This window comes from Agelaius tricolor, unplaced genomic scaffold, assembly GCF_023055355.1.
Source record: "Agelaius tricolor isolate 1412-34295 unplaced genomic scaffold, bAgeTri1.0.p SCAF_58, whole genome shotgun sequence".
NCBI classification, from domain to species: domain Eukaryota; kingdom Metazoa; phylum Chordata; class Aves; order Passeriformes; family Icteridae; genus Agelaius; species Agelaius tricolor.
The window spans coordinates 1,580,384-1,599,910 of NW_027269318.1; the positions used below are offsets into that span (position 1 = coordinate 1,580,384).

At 63.2% G+C, this 19,527-nt stretch overlaps 1 protein-coding gene and 2 long non-coding RNA genes across 6 annotated transcripts; 2 read left to right on the top strand and 1 right to left on the bottom strand.

Annotated features, from left to right (window-relative positions):
* The first annotated feature begins 745 nt into the window (after window positions 1-745).
* CSPG5 (chondroitin sulfate proteoglycan 5) lies at window positions 746-8,294 on the top strand. Of its 3 annotated transcripts, XR_011684208.1 has the most exons (6): window positions 746-928; window positions 2,314-3,550; window positions 5,023-5,211; window positions 6,177-6,249; window positions 6,708-6,989; window positions 7,780-7,917. XR_011684208.1 is itself a non-coding variant. In XM_071456418.1 (5 exons), exons 1-5 carry the CDS (start codon window positions 871-873, stop codon window positions 7,939-7,941), a joined length of 1,719 nt encoding a protein of 572 aa, XP_071312519.1. In that variant the 5' UTR covers window positions 746-870; the 3' UTR covers window positions 7,942-8,294. The 3 variants fall into 3 exon arrangements, 2 of the variants coding, with proteins under 2 accessions (XP_071312519.1, XP_071312520.1); XM_071456418.1 differs by lacking the exon at window positions 6,708-6,989 and having other exon boundaries at window positions 7,780-8,294; XM_071456419.1 differs by lacking the exon at window positions 7,780-7,917 and having other exon boundaries at window positions 6,708-7,426.
* On the bottom strand, window positions 8,260-10,723 carry LOC139605069 (uncharacterized). Of its 2 annotated transcripts, none has more exons than XR_011684210.1 (2): window positions 10,581-10,723; window positions 8,260-9,267 (listed from the first exon to the last, which is right to left on the bottom strand). It is a non-coding gene; the product is annotated as an uncharacterized lncRNA (long non-coding RNA). The 2 variants fall into 2 exon arrangements; XR_011684211.1 differs by having other exon boundaries at window positions 8,260-9,311.
* Window positions 9,143-17,048, top strand: LOC139605072 (uncharacterized). Its single transcript, XR_011684215.1, has 3 exons — window positions 9,143-9,276; window positions 11,277-11,379; window positions 16,079-17,048. It is a non-coding gene; the product is annotated as an uncharacterized lncRNA (long non-coding RNA).
* Window positions 17,049-19,527: the final 2,479 nt, after the last annotated feature.

Here is a 19,527-nt window from a genome sequence, read left to right on the forward strand (position 1 = left end):
GTGTCCTGCCCCAGGAGTGCCGGTGCGGGGGTGCCGGGATGTGTCCCTGGTGTCCCCCCAGGGACAGCGGTGCCGGGGTGTGCCCTCTGTGTCCCCTGCCCCAGGGATGCTGCTGCCGGGATGTGCCCCCCGGTGTCCCTCCCCGAGGATGGCTGGGGGCTGCCGGGGGGTTCCCCCGGTGCTGGGAGTGCCGGGATGTGCAGAGGATGCCCATGCCAGGGGTGCCAGGGTGTGTGTCCCTCGGTGGTGGGGGCTGTCGGGATGTGTCCCCCGGTGTCCCCCTCCGGGGATGCCGCTCTTGGGGGTACCGGGCTGTGTGTGCTCCCGATGCTGGGGGTGCCGGGGTGTGTGTCCCCCCGATACCGGGGTACCGGGCTGTGTCCCCCCCCCGATGCTGGGGGTCCCGGGGTGTGTCCCTCCCGATACCGGGGGTGCCGGGCTGTGTGTCCCCCGATGCTGGGGGTGCCGGGCTGTGTGTCCCCCGATGCTGGGGGTGCCGGACTGTGTGTCCCCCGATACTGGGGGTGCCGGGCTGTGTGTCCCCGGATACTGGGGGTGCCGGACTGTGTGTCCCCCGATGCTGGGGGTGCCGGGGTGTGTGTCCCCCCCGATACTGGGGTACTGGGCTGTGTCCCCCCCGGTGCTGGGGGTCCCGGGGTGCGCCCCCCGGCGCTGCCCGCGGGGTGCCGGGGGGGTGCCGTGCCCGTGCCCGGAGCCGCCGCCGCGTCCGCGGTCCCGCCCCCGCCGCCCGGCCCGGCCCCCCGGCTCGGCGCGGCTCCGCTCGGCTCGGCGCGGCTCGCTCGGAGCGGGGCGGGCGGAGCCGCTGCCGGTGCCGGCCCCGTGGCGGAGCCGGGGTCCCTCCATGCCGCCATGGCCCCCCGCGCCCCCCGCGCCCTGGCCCTGCTGCTGGCGATCGGCGGCGCCCTCGGTGCGTACCGGGACCGGGGACACACGGCACGGGCGCGGGGGGGCGGATCCCGGGGCGGGGGGGATCCCCCGGGTGGGGGGGCTGCGGTCCGGGCGGGGGCTGCGGGCTGGGGGGGGTGGGGGGATCCCCCGGCCGGGGCCGGATCCCGCTGCTGCTGCTGCCGGGGGAAGGTGGATCCCCCCGGGCGGGGGCTGGATCCCTTCATGGGGAGGGGGGGCATCTGCAGGAGCAGGGAAGGGCTGGATCTCCCTGCAGGGCGGGCGGGATCCCCCGGCCGGGGCCGGATTCCGTGCGTGGGGCTGGGTCCCCTTGCAGGAAGGGCTGGATCCCCCTGCCGGGGCCGGATCCCTTGCGGCAGGGCTGGATCCCCGTGCGTGCAGGGGGAGCATCTGCAGGAGCCGGGGAAGGGCTGGAGCCCCGTGCAGGAGGGAGCGGATTCCCTTGCAGGGGCTGGATCCTCTCGGGATTTTGGGGCGCACTTGCAGGAGCCGGAGGGGGGTGGGTCCCCTTGCAGGGGGCTGGATTCCATTGCAGGGGAGTCGGATACCCTTGGAAAGGGGCCGGATCCCCCTGCAGGGAGCCGGATCCCCTTGCAGGGGCGGGATCGGGGCTGTGTATGGGGTGCACTCGCAGGAACCGGAGGAGGGCTGGATCCGCTTGCAGGGGGCTGGATCCCGGCGTGGGGAGGGCTGGATGCTGCTGTGTGTCCGGATGGACAGGCAGGCGGCAGAGAGGGCTGATGCCCTCGGAAGGGGCCGGATTCCATTGCAGAGGGGCTGATCCCGCCGCAGGGGCCGATCCCGTTGTGTGTAGCGGCTGCAGCCGCAGCAGCCGGAGGGGCTGGATCCCCTCGCAGAGATGGGGCGGGAACCGGGCTGGATCCCATCGCAGGGAGCTGCAGCCCGCTGTGTGTGTGGAGTGCACTCACGAGAACCACAGGAGGGCTGGATCTACCTGGGCGGGGGGGCTGGATCCCCTTTTGGGGGGCTGATTCCTTCTGGGGAGGGCTGGCTGCCCTTGCAGTGGGGCTGGATCCATTTGGGGGAGGACTGGATCCCTTTGCAGGGCGCTGGATCCCCTTGAAGGGCAGCTGAGGGGGCAGGAACGGGGGCAGCTCGTGTTGGGGGGGCTGTGCTGAAGGGGGGCGTCACAGAGTTGGGTGTGAGGGCACCCACAGAGCTGGGGGCTTCTGTGGGGTTCACCCCATCAGTCCCCCGAGAGAGTCTCAAGGATTCGGGGTGCAGCCCCCCAGGTCCTTGTCATGCATCCAGGTGGGTGCAAGGTGGAGCAGGTGGGGGACCTGTTGGACCTCCCCCCAGGCTGCCACGTCCTCACAGGGGTGCGGGGGCACCTCTGACACCTCTTTCTCTCCTTGCCCTCCCCAGCATCCGCGTGGCCCCCCCAAAACTCCAGCGCTGGCGAGGGGAGAGCCTGGGAGGGCTCGTTGGAGAGCAGCCCCCCGAAATGGGACCTGGCGAGCGGAGACCCCCCGGGGGGACCCAGCAACAGCACGAGCGCCGGGGGGGCGGCGGCAGGACCCCAGCTAGAGCCCCCCGGGATGGGCACGGCCACCACGGAGCCCTCGGCCGTGCCCGAGGGGTGCCCGGGGTGCGCCGGGGAGGGCGAGGCCAGCGCCGTGCCCCCCCGAGCCGTCACCTGGCCCGGGGACGGGGGCACGGTGCCGGTGGCGCTGGGCAGCCCCGAGGAGCCGGGCAGCGGTGACCGACCCACGCCGGGCTCCCCGCCCGCCCCGGGTGGCTTCGGGGGGCTCCCGGCCGCGCTGCCGAGCCCCCCCGGGCCCCAGCTCGCCACCGACTCCGCCGAATCCGACCTGCTGCTGGCGGCCGGGGGCTCGGCCGCGCCGCGCACCCCCGTGCTGGGCGAGCCCGGCCCCGTGGCCGCCGCCGGGGGGGACTCGGGGGGTGCCCCGGAGCTCTGGGCCGCCGCCTCCAGCCCGGCCCCGGCGCAGGGGGCCCGCGGCTGGACCGACCTGACGTGGCTGCAGGAGCCCGTCACCGCCGCCACGGGCCCGCCCAAGCCCCCGGCCGACCGCACGGGCTCCGAGATCATCGACGTCGATTACTACGACCTGTTCGAGGGGGGCGAGGGACTGGGGGGCTTCCCCGGGGGCGGCCGGGGCGCGGCGGGCTCGGCGCGGCGGCGGGAGCCCGAGGGGGCGGCCACGCCCTGGGCCCTGCACGAGCTCTACGACGACTTCACGCCCTTCGACGACGCCGATTTCTACCCCACCACCTCCTTCTACGCCGACGGGGACGACGAGGACGAGCTGGAGGACGAGGAGGAAGAGGAGGAGGAGGAAGACGGCGGGCTGGAGGACGAGAACGGCTACCGGCCGCCCGCCTCGGCCGCGCCCGCCCCGCAGGACCCCCGGCCCACCGGGCACCGCGCCGCGGCCCCGCCGCCGCCGCCCGGGCTGCCCGGGGCCGGCCCCACGGCCTGGCCGCGGCCGGGGGAGCGGGGCCCGCCCGAGAACGGCTCCGAGTGCCGGAGCGGGTACGTGCGGCACAACAGCTCCTGCCGCTCCCTCTGCGACCTCGTCCCCAGCTACTGCCACAACGGCGGCCAGTGCTACCTGGTGGAGAGCCACGGGGCCTTCTGCCGGTAAGGAAAGGGCCCTGGTGGGCTGGGCTGTGGGGCTCGCCATCCCTGGGCTCACCATCCTGGGGCTCACCATCCCTGGGCTCACCATCCCTGGACTCACCATCCCTGCACCCCATCCCTGGGCTCAGCATTCCTGGGCTCACCATCCCCTGCACCCCATGCCCAGTGTTCCCATCCCCTGCACCCCATCCCTGGGCTCACCATCCTGGGGCTCTCCATCCCTGGGCTCACTATCCCTGGGCTCAGCATTCCTGCATCCCATCCCTGGACTCACCATCCCTGCACCCCATGGCCAGGCTCTCCATTCCCATGTATCCCATTCCCAGTCCTTCCAGCCCTTGTGTACCCCCACTCCCAGTCTCTCCCTACTCCATGCATTCCATCCCTGGGCTCTCCACCACCCATGCACACTATTGCCAGTGCTTCTATCTCCTGCAACCCAATCCTGGCCTCTCCACCCCTTTCACCCCATTCCTGGTCTGTCCCACCCCCAGTACCTCATTCCTGGGCTCTCCATTCCCTCTGCCCCATCCCTGGGCTCTCCATCCTCCTGGCCTGGCATTCTCAGTGTTTCCATCCATTGTGTGCCCCACTCCCAATCTCTCCATCCTCCATGCACCCCATCCTTGCAGTCTCCCTCTCCACGCACTCCATTCCCAGGCTCTCCATCCTCCGTGCTCCTCATCCCTGAGCTCTCCCTTCTCTGTGCTCCATCCCTGAGCTCTCCCTTCTCTGTGCTCCATCCCTGAGCTCTCCCTTCTCTGTGCTCCATTCCCAGGCTCTCCATCCTCCATGCTCCTTATCCCTGGGCTCTCCCTTCTCTGTACTCCATCCCTTGGCTCTCCCTTCTCTGTGCTCCATCCCTGGGCTCTCCATTCTCTGTACTCCATCCCTGGGCTCTCCATGCCCCTGACACCCCATTCCCAGTCCTTCCATCCTTTTTCATTCCATTCTGAACCTTTTCCACCCCCTCGCAGGCCGTTCCCGGGCTCTGGGTGCCCCGCAGCCCCATTCCCGGGATGCAGGGGGGTTTCCCTGCCCCCGGGCGGCGGCTGCCCAGGAATTAGGTCAGGGCCGAGCCTGCGGGGCGGCCGCGCTAATCGGGCCCGGCAGATTGCGCCGGGAGGCGACGCCGGCTGTGCCGCACGCACCGGGCGTGCCCCGCGGCTGGCACCGAGCCCGGGGGGACGCGGGGGACCCCTCCCCGCTCCCGCCGCCGCTGGGGCTGGGAGCCGCTGGTGCGGGGCGCCAGCGCCGTCTGGGAGACCCCGACCCCGCTCCCAGCATGTCCCAGTGTCCCCATCTCGCTCGGTGTCACCCCCCTCGTGTGTCACCCGCTCATCCCATCCCCCTCAGACCCCCGCAACCCCCGCAGGTGCAAACACCGCATCCCCCGAGGATGCTCTGGGCGCGTTTTGGGGCGGGGGATGCGTTTTGGGGCGGGGGATGCCTCTGAGCGCGTCCCCCGGCAGGTGCAACACGCAGGACTACACGTGGCACAAGGGCACGCGCTGCGAGTCCATCGTCACCGACTTCCAGGTGATGTGCGTGGCCGTGGGCTCGGCCGCGCTCGTGGTGCTGCTGCTCTTCATGCTCACCGTGTTCTTCGCCAAGAAGCTCTACCTGCTCAAGACGGAGAACAGCAAACTGCGCAAGACCAAGTGAGTGACGGGGACGCCCCCGGGCCGCCCCAACACCCCTGCCCTGCTGGCGTCACCGGGACCGCCGGTGCCGCGGGGGACGCGGGCACGGTGGGTGGGAGAGCTGCCGGGGGCGGGGGCCGTGGCCGCGGCTCCTGCTCCGCGGTTAATCCCTTAAAGCCGCTCCTGACTGGCACCAGTTAATCTGCTTCGCTGGGAGCTGGGACAGCGGCTGGGCGGCCATCGGGGACGGTCCGGCTGGGGACAGGGCTGGGGGTGACGGGGAAGGGTTTGGGGTCACCCCCCCGCCCCGGCCACTGCTGGCCAGCTCCTGGAGCAGGGGGGAGGGAGCCTTCCCAGCCCGGTCCCTAATGAGCTGTTAATTAGTGTTTGGAAATGCCAAGTGTAATTAGCAGGGAGGCTCCGTGCCAGTTCCCGGGTCTGCCTCTCCAGCCCTGCCCCGGGCTGCCCTTCCCGCTCTCCTGCCCAGAGCCCAGCTACCCCCAAACCCCCAGATCTGGGGGCACCGAGCCCCCCAAAATGACACACTGGGCTCCTTTAGCCCCAGCTCAATCCCTGGGGACATTTAGTCCCCAAACCTCCAGAGTCCAGGACATTTAAGCCCGTAGACCTCCATCTCTGGGTGTACTGAGTCCCAAAGCCCCCCAGACTTGGAGGCATTTAGCTCCCCAAATCCTCAGAGATGGGGTTACAAAACCCCAAACCCCCAGAGCAGGGAAGATTTATCCCTCCAAAGCCCTTAGATCTGGGGGTACAAATCCCCAAACCCCCAGAGCAGGGAAGATTTATCCCTCCAAAGCCCTTAGATCTGGGGTATTTAGCCCAGACGTCCATCCCTGGGGACATTTACCCCCCCAGACCTGCAGTGCTGGGAACAATTAACCCCCCCAACAGCAGGGTCACCCCAAAAGGCGGGCGGGGCTGCGGGGGGGTCCTGCTCTCACCCTGCTCTCCTGGCCCCGCAGATACCGCACCCCGTCCGAGCTGCACAACGACAACTTCTCCCTGTCCACCATCGCCGAGGGCTCCCACCCAAACGTAAGGAGCTCTGTGTCCCTCCTCCTGTCCCATCCCTGTCCCTCTGTCTGGTGACCTCTGACCCCTCCACGATCCCAGCGCTGCCCTCCTGTCCCCATCCTGCCATGGTCACAGCTCTGTTCCCTCGGTCCCCACTGAGCTAAACTGGTCTGAGGCCAGGCAGGGGGGCAGTGTCACCCCCCTGTCCCTTCCCCGTCCCCTCCTGCCTGTGTGGCTCCCCGGGAGCCACCGTCCCGAGCTCCCGATGGCTTTGGCTCCGTGTGGGAGTGGCGGGGGTGGCTCTGCCGGTGCTCAGGGAGGGGACAGCGGGGCAGGCGATGCTCCCTGGCTGTGGCATCGCCGGGCAGGAGCAGTGGATGGCCGCGGGTGCTGGAGGATGACACTGGTGCCACGGTTGGGGTGCACCCCCGGCGTCCCCGGGATCCCGCTCCAACCTGCTGTCTTTCGACTCGGAACAGAGAGAAGCGAAGGGCTTTGCGGAGCCGGAGGAGGAGCGTAGGTCCCTTTAGCCTTCCCCCACCCACGGCCGGTGTTCCCCGTCTTCCGACCGCCTTTAGCAGCCCTAGCCGCCCTGGCAGGAGGCTCCGGGGCCGGCTCCCTCCCCGCTGCCGAGAGGATGCACCTCGGGATGAGCTCGGTGCCGCTCCCCGGCACATCCCCCGTCCCCTCCGGAGCTGGAGGGCTCGGCACGCGGTGCCTGGGACGCAGCAGCACTGCGAGGATGAGGAGGGGTCAGCAGGGTCAGCACCCCCCGGAAAGGGGTTTTTGGGGATCCTGCAGCCAATGGCACCAGCTCCGGACTGGCCGGATGTCACTGCCCAGGAGATGGGGATCCTGTCCCTGTGTGACGCCGGCCCTTGGGTGTCCCCGTCCGTCTGCCGCTCTCCGCGTGGCACCGGCAGCACCGGAACCACCACGGCCCGGCCCGGCAGGCTCCTCCTGCCCTGCCCACAGCGGGACCGTGCGGGCACAGCCGCCGCCCACAGCCGGGGCCCGGTGCCGGTGCCGGTGCCGGCGGGGCCGCTCCTGCCGGGGTGCGGGCCAGACCCCGGAGCGGAGGATGCTGCAGCGGGGGGACGTCGGGAAGAGGCGTGCCCGGCTTTGCCAGCGGCGCGGGGGCACGGGCTGTACGCTGAGGAACCGCAATAAAGCCAGCCCCTCTGGGCTCCTGCCAAGCGCCGGGAGTGGCTGCTCGTCGCGGGGACGAGGCGAAGGGAACGGGAACGGGCGGGAACGGTGGGCGGATGGCCGGGGGATGATGCGCCGGCGGCTGGCACGGGCTCCAGGCTGGCACAGCTCCTGGCGCTTCGGGAGCCGAGGTGGGGAGGCTCTGCTGGGGGACGGCGTCACCGCGGGGGGGTCGGGCCCTGTCCCCGTGCTGCGAGCGCCGCGGGCCCCCCGTGCCGCCCCCTGAGCTGGGAGGGGACATTTGTCCCCCAGTGGCTCTCTGCAAGGGATCAGTGGGACATGGGTGCCCTCGCTGGGTCTCGCCCCATCCCGGCCCTGCCCTGACCCCCCTCTCTCCTGCAGGACGATCCCAGCGCTCCCCACAAGCTGCAGGACTCGCTGAAATCCTGCCTGAAGGACGAGGAGCCGTTCAACATCCACAACTCGACGTCGCCCAAGCACGAGGGCGGCAAAGGGGAGCAGGACGTGGGGGAGCTGAACTGCCTCCAGAACAACCTGACGTGAGCGGCGGGGCCGGGGCAGCGGCGGGGCCGGAGCCGGGCTCAGGCTCCCCCCTCCCGCAGCCTCTCCTCCCGCCCCGCGTCCCTCCCGCTCCGTGGCATGCTTTGGTGTGTTTTGTACCGAGGAAAACAAAAAAAAAATTCCAGTAATAATTCGGCCGTGTCGTGGGGGTGTTTGGTTCGTGCTCCGTGTTTCTCGCTTGGGTTCGTTCCGCGCTGTGATTTCTAAACCTTTGCCGTTCCGCAACTGACTTTTTTTGTACTTTTGCCCCACTTTTTTTGAAATACAGGTAAAAACAACAAAAAAGGAGAAAAAAAAAAGTAAGATCTTGAAATAAATAAACCTTTTTTTTTTTTTTTTAAAGTTAAGCCTCTTGCCGGTGCCTGCGATCTCCCAACGTGGCCATTCATGTGTCCTGACAGGGATTCAGCCCCTGCTTCCACAGGGTCCCCTCTGAGCATCACCCGGGGGTGCTGGGTGCCTGGTTCCCCCTTGTCACCCTCTCCAGGCACCTTCCTGCCTCTGCCAGGCCAGGGGTGCAGCTCATCCTGCCACCCTGGACACGCCTGGGAGCAGCTGGGGCACCCGGGGATGTCTGGTGGAGGTGCCTGGGCTGCTCCAGGGTTTGCTCCATCCCTGTCCCCATAAGGTCCCCCCAAACAAGGTGGCTGCCCATGGCGTGATGGCTCCCAGCTACTCCTGCTCCAACAGGCTCCTTCAGTGGAGCTGCCCAGGCTGGGATTTGGGGTGAAACACCCCAGGGTTATCCCTCCCAACTCCCAGTTTCCATCTGCCTGCAGGAGAACCCGTGCCACCGTCCCAGTGGCTTGGGCAAGGTCAGGTCGCTGTGGCCATCCCCTGGCATGGAGCATGGCACAGGGATCTGTCCCCAGGGACCCCAGCGCTCCCACCACCCTCCCCTCGTGGCTCCCTCTTGCTTCCAGCAGGAGCCGATCTCTCCTGGGCTCGGATTCAGCCCCGTGCCAGCGCTCGGGGTTCCCTGGACAGAGGGCACGGATCCATCCATCACCCCCGGCGTGAAGGGTGCGGCACCTCGGGGCCGGGGCAGCCAAAGCCCCGCGGGCGCGGATGTTCCGAGGCGTCCTGGGAGCCGCTGAATAATTAATTCTCGGCTTGCTGGGGAGATTAAGAGCCGAGGAGCGGTGGCGGGCCCCGGCAGCCGATCCCGGCGGGCACGGCGGGCGGCTCATCGGTGTGGGATCCTCAGATCTCCCCAGGCTGCAGCGTTTCCATCACCCTGCCACACACTGCTGCAACAAACCGGCGGGGCTGGTCTCTGCCGGCCCCTTCCAGCACAGGACAGGAGCTCTAGGACAGGTAAAGCACTGGATAAAGCACTGGGAACGTGGACACTGCAATGGAAAGGGCGGGATGAGGGCAGGAGCTCTAGGACAGGTAAAGGCATGGATAAAGCACTGGGAACTTACAATGGAAAGGGTGAGATGTGGGCAGGAGATCTAGGACAGGTAAAGGCATGGGTAAAGCACTGGGAATGTGGACACTGCAATGGAAAGGGCGGGATGAGGGCAGGAGCTCTAGGACAGGTAAAGCACTGGATAAAGCACTGGGAATGTGGACACTGCAATGGAAAGGGTGGGATGAGGAGAGGGATGTGCTGGTGGGGCAGAGAGGAGCTGCTGATGTCTGAGCAAACCCTGAGGGCAGGTGGGATGTCCTGGCACGGGCAGAGCTGGGCATAAGCTTCCCATGGGATGGGAGGGAGGGAAAGGGAGCTGGAGTGGGATGAGCATCACTGTGGCAGGAGAGGATCTGTGTTTGTGTATGAGGAGAAGAAACGGCTGTGTAGGGACAGGGATGTTGGAGGGGATTGGGGATCCCAGAGCGATGCAGTGCCGCGGGTGAGGCAGGGCAGAAGGGGCACTGCAGGATGGGCCAGGCCAGCCCCCGTCCCCAGCTGCCCTTGGAGGCAGTCAGCGAGGAGGGAATGCAGGGACACACGGAGTGGGCTGGGGCAGCCAAGGAGGGAGTCCAGCCAGGGCTGGTGGGACCTGGAACCCGTCTGCTCCTCACTGGGATCCTCCCTCACGGTGCCTGTGGGTCTGTCCAGCTGGACACCGCCCGGGGAGACCCTGCCCATGGTGTCACCAAGTGTCACAGTGTGGAGGTGAGGCTGGCACAGCACGTCGTGCACAGTGTCACCGCGGAGCTGAGGGTGACATGGCACAGAACCTCAACCTGGCACAGCCCATCCATCCTGGACGTGCCACACAGAGGTGCCACCTTGGAGTGGTGCCCACATTCCCTCCCCACCCGTGTTTGTCCCTCCCAGGGAGCCCAGTGTGGCCGGTGGGCAATGGTGGGACAGTCCCCTCTGCAAAGCCAGGCTGTGGCTCCTCAGCTGTCTCAGAGCCATGGGGATGATCCACAGAGGAGCCCTGGATTCAGGAGCCATCCTCAGCTCCAGCTGCTCGCCCCCATGGGCTGCAGGGCCTTACTGGGATTCAGGACCAAAGTGGGTCACAAGGATTCCAGCAGGTTTAAGGATGTTCCTGCTCATGCCAGGGTTGGGAGCACTGGGGAGTTTGTCCCGTGTCCCCCAGCCCTGGGGCATCGCTCTGAGCCCATCACTCCCCCACGCTGCTCCCTCAGACCCTACTCACCTTCCTGGCATGCTCCTGCTTGCCCCAGGAGGGCACAGCCTCCGTTCCTGCCTCTGGGTCAGTGTCCCTCGTTCCTGCCTCGGGGTCAGTGTCCCTCGTTGTGTCTCTGGGGTCAGTGTCCCTCGTTGTGTCTCTGGGGTCAGTGTCCCTCATGTCTCTGGGGTCAGTGTCCCTCGTTGTGTCTCTGGGGTCAGTGTCCCTCGTTGTGTCTCTGGGGTCAGTGTCCCTCGTTGTGTCTCCGTGTGCCCCGGGGCTGCCAGCCCAGCCCAGCCCAGCCCAGCCCAGCCCAGCCCAGCCCAGCTCTCATCCCCTCTGCCTGTCCCAGGGGAGGGAGCAGCGGAGGCTCAGGTAGCCTGGGGCTGTCCGAGGGCTCCATCAGTGCCCACTGGGACACAGCACAGGGCGGGGAGCAGCTGGGACACGGCACAGGGCAGGGAGCAGACACCCCGAGCTGCCTTCACCGGCCCTGCAGAGGAATTTGCCTCCAGCCAGCAGAGCAACACATGGGCTTTAGTCACAGGCCTAATCATGGGATGAAGAGAGGCCAGAGCTATTAAATTTCAATGCTTGGCTGGTTGGCTGGGAGGGGAGATGGGCCCATTGTGGGCAGCCAGGGCTGGCACGGGCTGCGGGAAGGGAGCTGGCATGGGCACTGGGGCTGCCCTCCTCTCTCCACCATCCTCTTTTCTCTCCCAGACACAGAACAGGACCAGAGCCACGACCCTGAGACAAGGAACCTTTCTTCCCTTGACAGGCTCCGGCTGCCTGAGACAAAATATCCGGAGCTGGGATTCACTGGGTGAGTCCTGATGCACAAACGGGGCCCAGTTCACCAGCCCAGGGTCCCCATTCACCAAACGGGGCCCAGTTCCCCAGCCCAGGGTCCTGACTGACCAAACAGGGCCCAGTTCACCAGCCCAAGGTCCCTATTCATCAAATGAGGTCCAGTTCCCCAGCCCAGGGTCCCCATTCACCAAAAAAGGCCCAGCTCCCCAGCCCAGGGTCCCCATTCAGCAAACAGGGCCCAGCTCCCCAGCCCAGGGCCCCCATTCACCAAACGGGGCCCAGTTCACCAGCCCAGGGTCCCCATTCACCAAACAGGGCCCAGCTCCCCAGCCCAGGGCCCCCATTCACCAAACGGGGCCCAGTTCACCAGCCCAGGGTCCTGACTGACCAAACAGGGCCCAGTTCACCAGCCCAAGGTCCCTATTCATCAAATGAGGTCCAGTTCCCCAGCCCAGGGTTCCCATTCACCGAAAAAGGCCCAGTTCCCCAGCCCAGGGCCCCCATTCACCAAACGGGGCCCAGTTCACCAGCCCAGGGCCCCCATTCACCAAACAGGGCCCAATTCCCCAGCCCAGGGTTCCCCATTCACTGACCAAGAGTCCACATTCATGGTCTGGGTCCACATCCACCAGCTGAGAGTGCCCATCACTGGCTGAGTCCTGACTCAATGGCCAAAAGTCCCAACTCCCCCAGCAAACCTTGATTCGCCAGCTGAGTGTCTGCATTCACCATGGTTCAGCTGGTTCAGCTCATCCATTTTTCCTCCCAGCTGCTCTTTGCTGTCCAGGAGCATGAGGGGCTGGAGAGGGAGGTGGCAGCAGCTCAGTGGTCCCTGTCAGCCCCCACACACCCCAAACTGTGCCCGACACCTTTGGCACAGGACAGTGCTCTGCTGGGATTGCAGGTTGGTCTGCCCCTCCCTGGGCTGCCAGGAGCTGCCACTGCCATGCCTGTCCCTTGTCCCCTTCTGGACACCTCTGAGGACATTTCCTTGCCTGAGGGCTGGCCCCACACCCTTTCCCTTGGTGAATTTTTGGAAGATGAGGCAGGCTGTGTCCCTTCCCTTGCCTGGTGCTTCTGTGCCCCCTCTTCCACCCCGGCACAGCCTGGCTCCGGTCACACACAGCCACAAGTGGTGGGGTGGGTCCCACCCCTCCTGTCCCACCCCTCCTGTCCCACCCCTCCTGTCCCGCCTCCAGCTCCCAGGGAAGCAGGGTCAGCCTTGAGGAACCATTCCCAAACCCTTGTGGAGCATCCCTGGGAGCAGCTCTGCTGACCCCAGCACAGGAGTGTTGGGTGGGGAGCCCTGGGACACCTCCCAGTGAGCCAAAGGGTCACTGTGGGAGGCTCCTGGAGCAGCTCTGGTGACATCCCAGTGTTCCCACCAGAGCTGGGCTCTCTCCTGGCTGGGAGGGGCTGTCACTGGAGTTCGTGCAGCCAGGAAGCACCGGGGGGATCCCAGTGTTTAGTGCTGGGAAATACCAATTACTCATCACCCACAGCCTGGCTGTAACAGGGAGCGATTTCAGCACTAAACCCACTCCACGCTGGATTTAAAGAGAGGAGAAAAGCAAAATCCTCTTAACTCTGTGACCTGTAGAATGCCCAGTGTGGGAACGAGGAGCTGGGCATGCGCCCGCTGAGGCCAGCGAGGGCTGGGCTGGCCATGGGCATGGCAGCTGCTCTGTGTCACCACTGTCACCACTGCACTGCCTGGTGCCACTGGCAGGGGACAGAGCAGAGCACGGCCAGCAACCATGGCCAGCAAACCAAGACTGCCTTGGGACACAAGGACAGCAGGAAAAGGGGCCAAGGCTGAGCGTGGAGCAGCCAAGCTCCCACCCCTCATGGAGAAAAGGGAGAAATAAAGACAAGGGGCACTGAGATGTTTGGAGAAGTGGGAAGCAGGATCTGGGGGGAGGCAGGATCAGAAGTGAAAGGAGTAAAGGAAACTGGAGGGACTTCAAAGGAACGCTGCAAGCAGCACACACAGGAGCCATCCCAATAGGAAACGGAGCAGGAACCAGCCTGGCTGCAGCACAAGCTCCTCACTGATCTCAGGCTCGAGAAAAAATGCTTATGGGAAGTGGGAACTAGGTCAAATTACTAAGGGCAGTTACAAGGGGAGCATAAGCATGTGGGGAGACATCAGAAAGGCCAAATTGAGATGGAAATAGGGAGGAATCATTAAGGAGAAGAAGAAAAGGCTCCATCAGCAGGAGGAGAATGAGCAGGGGAGCGTTGGTCTGGGCCCAGGAAAGGAGGAAGGCGGCTGGCAGAGGAGGCTGGGAACTCAACAGGATCGCTGGCTGGTTTAAAAACTTCTTAAAACCCCCAGCCTTTAGAGGTGCCAAGTGCCAGCAGATGCCCACCACAATAATGAGGTGCTGTGCTGCCACCGAGAGAGCAGAGACTGCAAAAATGGGAATATTGAACAGCACACCCAGACTGCTCCCAGCTCTCAGAACCTCATCCTGGTTCTTATAAAAATGGGAATATTGAACAGCACACCCAGACTGCTCCCAGCCCTCAGAACCTCATCCTGGTTCTTACAAAAATGGGAATATTGAACAGCACTCCCAGACTGCTCCCAGCCCTCAGAGCCTCATCCTGGTTCTTACAAAAATGGGAATATTGAACAGCACATGCAGATTGCTTCCAGCCCTCAGAACCTCATCCTGGTTCTTAAAAAACGGGAATATTGAACAGCACACCCAGACTGCTTCTGACTCTCAGAACCTCATCCTGGGGTGCTTAGAAAACCACTTAAAGCCACCTGGGAGCTGTTTGGTAGAACCCACTTAAAGCCACCTGGGAGCTGTTTGGTAGCACAGGGGATGGCTGAGGGTTTACAAGAGCTGGTCCAGTTTGGGGCAGGTCATGTAAGGAAAGATGGAAGCCACAGGAGAAAGTCCAGGAGAAGAGAGATCCAGGAAAGAGGGGTGGGCAGTGGGGAGAGCTGGAGAGCCAGGGAGACATGGGAACAGTGTCTGAAGGACTCCTCAATTCCCTGACAGGAGGGGACAGCTGGGGGAGTCAGGCTCTGCTCCCAGGGAACAGGGACAGGACAAGGGAGAACAGCCTCAAGTTGTGCCAATGGTTCAGGCTGAGTATTGGGAAAATCCCTTCAGGAAAGGGCTGTCCAGCCCTGGCACAGCTGCTCAAAGAAGCTGGGGCTGCCCCTGGATCCCTGGCAGTGCCCAAGGCCAGGGTGGATGGGCTTTGGAGCAGCCTGGGACAGTGGAAGGTGTCCCTGGAATGGGATGAACTTTAAGGTCCCTTCCCACCCACCCCACTCCAGAACTCAGTGGTTCAATCTGTGTGTGCAATTTGCATCTATTAAAGGAATCTGGAGCCATCCTGCAGGAGCACCCAGGAGTCTCCATCACCTTTTGCTGGGAGCTACAAAAATGCAGCGTGAAAATGCAGCTCTGGTGTCAGAGCTGAGAATTTCACATGGAGGCAAGAGACGGCAGATGGGACAATGTGGTGGGCTGAGGAGCAGTGAGACAACACTGCCTGCCGGGGCAGACAGGACCAGGCAAACCTGGTGAGGCTCTCTGGGAAAAGAGGAGATTTCAGGAAGGATTTGGGAGAAAAGGCAGAGATTCTTTTTGTAGCTTCCAAACTCCAGGTGTGCGTGGTGATCCAGGTGTGGGGGAGAAGGGGATCTCTGAAGGGGATCTCATTCAGGCTGCTGAGTGGTGTGCATGGAATTAGTGGGAAGAGGAGAGGGCAGGAAAAAAGGAGCTGGGAAGTGCTGCAAAGTGTGGGGAGAGGGGAAAAAGCAGGATGGGGCAAAATGAGGAGAAGGAGCAGCCAAAGGAGCAAGGGAGTGAGGGATGGGGAGGCACAGAGGAGCTGGCAGAGGGCAGTGGCTTTGGGGAGCCCAACAGCTGGGTCTGGGAGAGGGGACAGTGCTGGCTTTGATCCCCCCTGGCTCTCAGCCATCCTCAGGCCCACCCTGCTCACTGCCATCCTCAGGACCTCGGTGGTGCCCTGCCCAGACAGCTGAGGGGCTCCATGCTGGCACAGCTTCGCTGCCAGGTCCCTGCTGCATCCAGCAATTTCCCAGGGGTTCTCCAGTCTCCTGAAAAGGCCTGGAGATCCCTCATGGAGAGCCAGTGGCACTCTGCTTCGAAATGGTGCAGTGAATTTTAAAGGTGAGCTGCAAAATGCATCCAAAGTGGTTTGTGTTTCTGTTTTCCTCCCTGCTCTGCAAAGGCAGTGAATCGTTCTCCACAGCCAGGAGCAATCAGCAAGAGCAGCACAGACAAACCCAGAGCAGGAGGGGATGAGGAGTGGGAATGAAGGGGGCTGGGAAGGAATGCCAGGCAGGCTGTGGAGCTGTGGCTGCCCAGGGTTTCTGGAGCAGCCTGGACAAACATCTGCCAGGGAAGGTTGGGGCTGAGCGGATTTTGCTGGTGGCAGGTGTTGCTTCATCCCAGTGACCTCTCGGGCTCCCTCCGGCCTCATGCTCAGTGATCCTGCTTTTCTGCCATCAGAAATGTCAGCCCAGCCCTCCCCTCCCGCTGCCAGAGCGTGCAGAGCAGGTTTATCAGCTCAGTCCTCATCATTTTTGCCAACGTTTTTCACAGTTGCTCCTTTCACCAGAGATACATTTGTTTATATGGATACAAGCAAGCAAAAAGTGAGATTTAAAATGGGAAAAAATAAACATCCATTTCCTATATTTTTCTTGTATTTTCCAGGTGTATCATTCTCCCACGAAATCTTCCAGCAGGAGGAGTACCCCGAGGTGGGAATAACTCCATGCTGAAGATTTGGCCTCAGGCAAACACTAGAAAGAGAAGGTAAAGGAGGCAGACAGGAACTGATGCTGCTCCGTGGCTTTGTTGGAATCTTTTAAAGGCAGCTCAGGTGTCCTGGCCATTTTACCATGCCCTCAGGATCTAAATCCACATTTATTTTCCTTGTCCGATCCTTGCTGCTGCAGCCCAACCCGGATTATTCCATGATGTGCAGCCTCGGGATGACAGAGCAGAGTGTTTGTGAATACCTGGAGGATTTGGTTTCACTGGCAGCGCTTTTCCCAAGCCTGCCCATCTAAAGGAGAGGGGAAGGTCCAAAAGGGGCTGGTTTTCCCTGAGTTTTCCTAGAGAAAAGGGCTGTGGGAAGGCAGGAGGGCCGGAGGCACCGGGCACACCCCGCCTGTCCCACCGGCGCAGCTCTTTTCAAACTCTGGCTCCTGCATTTCTGCAGAGAAATCCAGCGCCTGCTTCAGCTCATCCATTATTCCTTCCAGCTGCTCTTTGCCGCGTCGGGGCGGGCATTGAGGAGGTGGGATTTATCCCGGAACGTGTCCCGTTCTTTTCTTCCCTGCCCATTGACTCGGCCAACATCTGCTCCCGTTAACCCTCGCTGGCCCCACAGCTCTGGGGATCCTTTATGGCTCCGGAGCACTCGGCATTGTGTCAGCAACAGCCGAGGTGTCCCGGGAGAAGAAAACCCTCCTTTTGCTGGGGGGGAGTGGGATTTGGGCACTAAAATCCATCCTGGATAGCTCAGCAAAAAGCAACAGTCACGGGAGGTCAATCAAAGTGTTTTCTCCCTAAAAATCATTTTCCACACACTCACATCATGAAACCTGATGGGTTCAGCTCCCCTTCCCTGCCAGGCTCTTGGGAATCACCTCAAACACTGCAAGATTGATTGGTTTTATCTGTTCTGCTGTGTTTTGGGGTTTTTTTTCCCTACTTTTGGGCATGATTTGCTTTTCACCCACTGCTCTGCCATAGGGGCTTCATTGGAAGCAGCGTGGTTACCTATGGATCCCATATGGCTCCTCTGGGAAGCAGCTCCATGGTAAATACTGGAAATAGGCACGGAGCAGATGGGAGGGAAGGGGCACCGGTTTTAACAGCAAAATCCTCCCTGCCTTCGCACGGTAACAAGTCCTGGGGTGTGGGAAGGAATAGATGAGGAAGGACGAGAGGTGTTTGGAGGGATGCAGCTGCACTTTGCATGCGGCTCTGCTCCCCTTCCCGCTGAGGGGAGAAGAAGGGAGGATTTTGCGTTTCATTTGCGAGGCATTTCGGGCTCTGCGGCTCGCGAAGAGCCGGAGGGAAGTGCCACGGGGAGGGAGACGTGACAGCGCACACAAAGGGAGCCCGAGCGGCGGCTCCGCTCGCATTCCAATGCGGCCAGGTAGGGACAGCTCCGGGGACAGCTCCCGGGACACCGCCGGGCACTGCCCGGGCCCGGTGAGCCCCTGGCCGGCGGAACGGGCTCCCACAGCCCGGTGATCCCGGCTCCAGCCCCACGAACTAACACCGGCATGGGGATCCAGCCCCGGGCCAGGCTCTCCCGGAGGAATTCCGGCCCCGGCAGGGAGAGGCTCCTGAAAGGCTCCAGCCCCTGAAAGGCTGCGGGAACAAAAGCAAAGCGATTTGGGCTCCTAAAGGAGCTCCCAGCCCCGGGTTCTGCAGGACAGAAGGCACCGAAGGGAAGCAGAGAGGCAGCTCCTCCAGAGGGGGCCGGGGCACAGCAGGGACCCCGAGCTGGGCAGGAGGGCAGGATGGGGAATTTTAAATGGAACACACACACACGAACATCGGGAATAAGGGCAGGAGAACGGCCGCAGTGCCTCAGCCAAACCTCACAGTGCCCATCCTCCCTCCAGGAATCATTCTGCGCGAAGGTGAGGGAGCACCTCCCGTGTTCCCACTGCTCTCTTCCCGGGAATCTGCAGCTCTGGGGCTTCCCCGGGTGGCCACAGCCCGGCTTGTCCCCTTCTCCCGTGGAACCCCGCTGCCAGCCCCACGGAGTCCCTCAGCAGCGATGCTCCGAGGGGCTGAATGAACCCAGGCAGTGCCTCCGTCCCTCGTTCCGTGCTCTTCTCCCATCGTGGGATGCCCCCTAATGCTCACAGCGCAGCATCCCGGCCTCCAGCACATCCCGGGCTCCAGAATCCTCTCTCCAGTTCCCCTGGATCCAGAATCCTCTCTCCAGTTCTCCTGGCACATCCCGGGCTCCAGAATCCTCTCTGCAGCCCCCCTGGCACACCCCGGGCTCCAGAATCCTCTCTCCAGTTCCCCTGGATCCAAAACCTGCTCTCCAACCCCCCTGGCACACCCCTGGCTCCAGAATCCTCTCTACAGTCCCCCTGGATCCAGAATCCTCTCTCCTGCTCCTCTCAGCAGGGCAATCCCTGCTTCCATTATGAAATTCACGATGAAAGGTTACAAAAGCTTTGCTGGAGCAAATGGAAAGCTGAATTAAGTGCCAGAAAACTCAAATTTGGGCTCGGAGGCAAAAATGACACCAGAGAATGTGGATTTTGGTGGTTATGGGCTGTAAATTTGCTGTTACTGCAGATCATTTTTACCATGTTCAGCACTTTCCAAATGTGCTGATACTGAAACAGGAGTCAGTGAGAGAGTAACAGACCCCTCACAAATCCCCCGTGTCCCAAAGCGTCCCTGATGCTTCCCAGATGGATTAAATGTGCCACACAGGGGTTTGGAAAGGGGCAGGTGGCACCCTGTGACCAGGGCTCGGGTTGACCAGGGCAGCTGGGGGCAGCTGGGGGCAGCTCTGCTGCTGGGAACGGGGAGCCAGCCCAGGGTGTGCCTCTGTGAGCAGTGGGATGGGGATCCAGCCCCATTAATTATTATGGGAATGAGGAGCCAGCCCCAGGGTGTGCCTCTGTGAGCAGTGGGATGGGGATCCAGCCCCATTAATTATTATGGGAATGAGGAGCCAGCCCCAGGGTGTGCCTCTGTGAGCAGCGGGATGGGGATCCAGCCCCATTAATTATTATGGGATGGAGAGCCAGCCCCAGGCTGTGCCTCTGGGAACAATGGGGTGGGGATCATGGGGATCCAGCCCCACAAACTAACAATGGGATGGGGACCCAGCCCCAAGAACTAACAGTGGGATGGGGATCCATCCTCGTTAATTATGGTGGGATGGAGAGCCAGCCCCAGGCTGTGCCTCTGGGAACAACGGGATGAGGATCCAGTCACACAAACTAACAGTGGGATGGGGATCCAGCCCCATTAATTATTATGGGATGGGGAGCCAGACCCAGGCTGTGCCTCTGGGAACAACGGGATGAGGATCCAGCTCCATGAACTAAGGATGGGATAGAGATCCAGCCCTGTGAATTAATGATGGGGGATGAGCATCTAGCCCCGTT